The sequence below is a fragment of the Bidens hawaiensis genome, unplaced genomic scaffold (genome assembly GCF_021521415.1).
Source record: "Bidens hawaiensis isolate Kalapana, Puna unplaced genomic scaffold, B.hawaiensis_p1.1 tig00419510_1, whole genome shotgun sequence".
NCBI lineage: Eukaryota > Viridiplantae > Streptophyta > Magnoliopsida > Asterales > Asteraceae > Bidens > Bidens hawaiensis.
Genome location: NW_027504885.1, coordinates 13115 through 18971, shown reverse-complemented (window position 1 = coordinate 18971; position 5857 = coordinate 13115). Strand labels below are relative to the sequence as shown.

The window sequence follows — 5857 nt, the reverse complement described above, 5'->3', positions numbered from 1 at the left end:
GTGAAACTGGCATGTCGATTGTTATGTTGTTCCTTGAAACGATGTTGACTTATGATGATGATGCAATCCAACTCCAAAGGCAGCTCGTGCTGATAACGTGTTGTGAAACAAGCCTAATAGCCAAACATGTGAGAAAGATATGTAGAGAGAAAGATTGAGATTTCATTAATATGGTGTGTTTTACAATATGATACAATGATATGTGTATATATATGAGAAGATAACTTGGAGAAAAAGCCTAACTATATTTGGTATTGATAACCACAATAATATATATTTATAACACATCATAAGAGAACCGAATTATAACGTACGTGTACACATTTTATTTATTAAAGCATTCCTACATAATTCGGTTCTTACCCAACAAAGTTTAAACCAAAGTAGTCACAAAATGTCAAAATACATAGCAAGTACGTACACAGTAATTATTTTGAAATTTTGGTACGTAATGATCACGCTTAGTTAATTAGCCAATGATCGGCTTTTTAATCACTACATCCTCAGTGTTCACCACTACCCACACACGGTTGGTCCTGAAGTCCAAAGGGACGAGAGTTCCTTCGAGTATCACATTGGCAGTGACCAATGGATTCTCTTTCTCGATTATAGCCTTCGCCACTTCTCCTTTTTCCCCTACAAGCTCCGGCCATGAACTTTTCCCTGTATTATATTACAATTACATGGTGTTTCTTTCAAATCGTATTAACCAATTTGAAGAAATGAGAAGACAGCCGCTGCTTTACCTTCAACGATTGGTAGTCCACCGCCATCGGATGTGACAGCAGGCTTACCTTCCAAGGAACATCTCAACTTCCCCATCTTTCTCAACAATGGCAATCCTGATCAAGATTAACAATTAACGTTAACGTATAACTACTATATAATCAACTTATTATCTAAATTAATTATTTGAAACATACGTAGAACTGTAGAACCATGGTTGGTGATCATAGGCTTTTGGAGCATAGAGAATGATGGTGAGGAGGTAGAAATAGGAGTGGAGATGGATGCCATCTTCTTTTTCACTTGAGTTGCAAAAACTCTAAGATTCAAATTAGGAGGTTGCACTTCAAAGTTTCAATTTGTGGATTATATATAGATTGAATGATTTGTCTGGTTTCTTAAGAATATTATTTAAACGCAACCACATAAACTAGCATCTTCACCTTTGGTTTCATTGGACCTGGCCTACGATCGAATATTTTCCTGCAGATATCTAAAATATGTATGATTTTTTAGTTGACTTATTTACACGGTTCGTTACTAACGTTTTCTGAAAGTAACAAGATTAATTCCTATAACTTTTAATAGTCACTTGTATGGGTATCCCGTCCATTATCCAACTTTCAATTCTTAACAATAGTAACAATGCAAAAAACAAAAGTTAGACATAGCTTTAGAATTTAGGCAATGTAACCTTTTTATGTTATTATATATAATAACTTAATAAGCATTCATTCCATGCAAAAGTAGTCACTAATACTAATTATCAGTATTTAAATATGCAATTTGCGCCTCTATGGTTTGTTAAAATATGATGCTTAATTAGGTCCAAAATATGATAATTACCAGGATTTATAATTGTCATGTCAAATTTTTTTTAATAGAGATATACTTACAATTGTATTTGTTAAAACTTAAAAGATCACATTATATATTATTCATCCTGTGTAATATATGGTTTCATTAAACCCGTTCAATGCATGTATCAGACATATAACTTTTTATTTATTTATAAGTATATAGTATTACATTTATTTAACCCGTAAAATATATAGTATTCCAACCTAGGTCAAATAATATAAAGAGCAAAGTGAGTAACTCATAGTTTTTTAGCCACATGTTTAGTCCACATGCTAAACGTTTTTTATGAAAACAATTCAAATCACTCTTAAATTATTTAAGATCAATTTTCGGAGTATATGTCTGTTTGTGAGGACGATTGTTGGCCACCACATATTTTATGCACAAGTTTTTCAGGCTTTCTTTCATTTTGTTTTATCCTTCTAGAAGATCTAATGCCCGCACATCCGGCTAACCCAATTCTACCTCAAGAACATGGCTCGGCTCAATCACTCACGAAGACTCGGGCACGTATAAAGTATAATACACAGCTGAGCCATGCATGAACGGAACTAGAAAGCTGTTATAGACTCTGAAATGTCTGCACTACTTTCCAATGGCACTCTTGAACTCGTGCCTCGTCCTCCCCGTGCTAACGTGATTGGTTTCGATTGGCTTTATTGCTATAAGTTTGACATGAAGGGTCTTTTTAGATTAAAAATCTTGTCTTGTTGCTCAGAAAAACCAAACCAAGTCTTGACTTTGATGAGACTTTCAGTCCACTTGTAAAATTTTCCATCTATAGCCATCTCTCGACGTTGGCATATTTATCAGCTTGACATCAAGAACACATTCGTGAATGGTAGTCTAGCTGGAAACAACCTTATGGCTATTTGACCCTTTTCGACGGTTTCTTAATTTCAGTCTTCGTATATGGCTTTTTTGGCCCTTAAGAAAGTATTGTTGGTTTGGTTCCTCATAGTAACTGTGTCTTAACTTCAATGAGACTTTCAGTTCAGTTGTCAAATTTACCACAATTTGCATTGTTCTTAGTATTGTCATCTCTAAATGTTGGCCTATTTATTAGCTTGGCGTCAACAACGCCTTTTTAAATGGGGACTAGCTGAAAACAACCACATGTCTATTTTGACCCTATTCATAAGGATCATGTTTGCAGGATTTGTAAGGCTCTCTATGGCTTAAGCTAGCCCCTTATGCCTCTTATCATTGATTAGTTGCTTGCGTCGCCTCTCTTGGGGTCATCGGCAGCTAATCTTATAGCCCTATTAATGTTTCATCGAGGTTAATATATTATCTTTATCATATGATTTACGGTTTAAGTTCTCTTACGATGGATTCAAATAATGAAGTATGTTGCTATGACCTAAAGCATTCTTTATTTGTAACTTTTCTAAGAAAGTGCATTGATAAAATTTTTAAGGATATTTTCAAGATTTTTTGTTTATTTATTTGTGTCAACCCTTCCGAAAATAAAAGTGCATTGTGTTAAAAACTAAAAACCATTTTAAAAATAAAATTGTTTTAGAGACTATTGTACAACGAGTGTTTATTAACAATGTCTGATATGTTTTATCGTTTGTTGTATATTGATTATTTATTAAATAGTTTTAGAACCCTTGTAATGCATGAGAAGCTCAAAAGAAATACAATTACAGTATGAAAGTTAAATGATTAATTAAAAAAACCTATATTTTATTAAATTAAATAGTTTAATAAGTTCAAATTATATATTTAATGGAATATTCATACGAATACGTGAGACATTCTCACGCAATTTCTTTATAATCACGAAAAAGATGCATATAATGATTTTATAAGTTGTAATTTATTTTTTAATGGAATAGTGAATTTTAATAAAAGATGATATATGTAGATGTTTCATTATAAATGACATATAAAGAGAACATCATATATAAAATTAGTACGACTAAAACACGATTTTGTATTACAAATTTGAAAGAGATGATGAGAACTCCAAGAATCCATGGAGGTTAAATAAATACGTGAATAAAATTGTTATTCATTTATAATGTCTTCTTATTTTTATTTTCTTAGAACTATAGATATCGTTCATTAATTTTTACAACATTCATCTCCTACACTGAAAAGTGTTTAATTATAAATTGATTTAATAAAGAAAAGGTAGATATGACTTCATTAAAGATATAAATATTTTTATTATACCGGCATAAATGCTCGTATATTTTTAATCTCTATAATTTAGGTAATTAGTTATAATTTAATTAAATGATTGGTTGATAATTTTTTATTACATTGGCATAAGTAAGTAATCATTAAAAATATGAAAATAGTTTGAGTGAGAAATTTTGACTAAGAATGAATCTACAAGTGACATATGTACCAAATTATTTTACTTTATTAGAATAGGTAGATAGATATTGTATTTTTATGAATTACCAGTGTAATATACGAGTTTTAAGGCAGTTTATTATAAAGCAAGAGAAAGTAAAAATTAAAATGGTGAGACAATATGTTTAGAAATTCAAAGATATCAATATAAGGAAATCCTTGTCCAAACTTAATAATTAATATTTGTAGTTTTGGAAACTTGTTTAGCATCTCATATACTCTGCGTAATTTTTCCTTTTGGATTGTATGATCGGATAACATCTAAAAAACAAATCATAAAAGAACCAAATTATTACGTGTGTGTACACATTTTATTGATTAAACATAAAGCATTCATACATCATATGCTTACACATTATTAATTATTAAAACATTCATACATAATAATATAATATGGTTCTTACCCAACAAAGTTTAAACAACAGTAGTCACAAAATATATAGCTAGCACACATCGTTTATTTGTTATTACATTTTTTCGATGATCACGCTTAGTTAACTAGCCAATGGTCGGTGTTAGAATCACCACATCCTCAGAGTTCACCACAACCCACACACGGTCGGTCCTGTAATCCAAAGGGATGGGAGTTCCTTCCAGTATCACGTAGGCAGTGACCACTGGATTCTCTTTCTCGATTATAGCCTTCGCTACTTCTCCTTTTTTCCCAACAAGCTCTGGCCATGAACTCTTTCCTGTAATAATCAATCTGTCTAAAATAGTATTTCAAAAAAGTTAGTTCAGATCATATTGAATAACTTAATGAAATGAGATGTATAATGTATTACCTTCACCGCCTGGTTGTGCACTGTCGTCCGATGTGATAGCGGGCTTACCTTCAATGGAACATCTGATTTTCCCCGGCCTCTTACTCATCGATGGCAATCCTGGTCAAGATTAACAACTTTCATTAAATATATGTAACCATTGTATTATTAACTCAATTTAGTTTTATTAACCGGAACATACGGAGAACTGGAGAACTCTGGTTGGTGATCCTAGGCTTTTGGAGCAAAGAGAATGATGGTGAGAAGGTAGAAATGGGAGTGGAGATGGATGCCATATTCTTGTTAACAAATGAAAGTTGCACTTCAAAGTTAAGGGTTCAGTTCGTGTTTATGGGCTCAGTCTGTGTTTGTATATATAGTTGAATGATTTTGTTTGTTTTATGAAAATTATATTTAATGCAGACATGAATTGAAATTTGAAACCTTTAATCCACCACAGTTCTCAGTCCACGTAGGCTACGACTGGATAATTAAGGGAAGATATCTTAAATATGAATGATTTTTGGTTATTTAAATATAATGTTTTACTGTTGATAATGCAAAAACAAAACTTAGACACAGCTTTCCATTATAGGCGAATAACGTCTGTTAAGTTAGCAAACGTGCATCTAAATTTCGTCATTGACCGTGATGTCAACACTTTTTACATTTAGGAAAAAAAATTGGATTATCCCAAAATTATCCTTTTTTTACCAAATATTCATACATGGTCGTCTATAAAAATTAAAAAACCCCCTCATGGCCATATACGAGTGTAATATCGCCCCCCTAATTTTTATATTTTCTAATCTTTTTACTGGGTTTAACAATGACTCTAGTTTTTCTAATCTTTTTATGGGTTTAACAATGACCCGGCTTGTTTTGAATAAAATTTACGTCAAAATGCATATTGGATTATTTTAAATACAATTTATAAAATTTATAAGAAATGTAGATAAAAATAAGCACGTGGTAACAAAAAATGATAGGCTTTGGGTTGTTTACGATCGCGGACATATGTGATCGTCTTTTTTCTTTTAAGTTACCCTGAATAGCCGGAAGCTTTACTCGTTAGTCATTAAAAAAATAAAGGAAATAAGATCAACTAAATTAAATATACTAGCAAATGGAAAAAT

At 31.7% G+C, this 5857-nt stretch overlaps 2 protein-coding genes across 2 annotated transcripts; both read right to left on the bottom strand.

The window, feature by feature from the left end:
• Positions 1–413: 413 nt before the first annotated feature.
• On the bottom strand, positions 414–1051 carry LOC143609205 (inhibitor of trypsin and hageman factor-like). Its single transcript, XM_077084026.1, has 3 exons — positions 924–1051; positions 747–842; positions 414–663 (listed from the first exon to the last, which is right to left on the bottom strand). Exons 1-3 carry the CDS (start codon positions 1015–1017, stop codon positions 470–472), a joined length of 384 nt encoding a protein of 127 aa, XP_076940141.1. The 5' UTR covers positions 1018–1051; the 3' UTR covers positions 414–469.
• Positions 1052–4233: 3182 nt separating this feature from the next.
• LOC143609204 (subtilisin-chymotrypsin inhibitor-2A-like) lies at positions 4234–5131 on the bottom strand. Its single transcript, XM_077084025.1, has 3 exons — positions 4924–5131; positions 4743–4841; positions 4234–4667 (listed from the first exon to the last, which is right to left on the bottom strand). The coding sequence occupies exons 1-3, from the start codon at positions 5015–5017 to the stop codon at positions 4456–4458; spliced, it is 405 nt and encodes a 134-aa protein (XP_076940140.1). The 5' UTR covers positions 5018–5131; the 3' UTR covers positions 4234–4455.
• Positions 5132–5857: the final 726 nt, after the last annotated feature.

Excerpts from the sequence above, each read along its gene's own strand:
- LOC143609205 (XM_077084026.1), bottom strand. The coding sequence starts at position 1,017 with ATGGCATCCATCTCCACTCCTATTTCTACCTCCTCACCATCATTCTCT. Across the intron at positions 843-923 it reads CCATGGTTCTACAGTTCTAC|GATTGCCATTGTTGAGAAAG; the intron begins GTATGTTTCAAA and ends AATCTTGATCAG. Across the intron at positions 664-746 it reads TGGACTACCAATCGTTGAAG|GGAAAAGTTCATGGCCGGAG; the intron begins GTAAAGCAGCGG and ends AATATAATACAG.
- LOC143609204 (XM_077084025.1), bottom strand. The coding sequence starts at position 5,017 with ATGGCATCCATCTCCACTCCCATTTCTACCTTCTCACCATCATTCTCT. Across the intron at positions 4,842-4,923 it reads CCAGAGTTCTCCAGTTCTCC|GATTGCCATCGATGAGTAAG; the intron begins GTATGTTCCGGT and ends AATCTTGACCAG. Across the intron at positions 4,668-4,742 it reads TGCACAACCAGGCGGTGAAG|ACAGATTGATTATTACAGGA; the intron begins GTAATACATTAT and ends ATACTATTTTAG.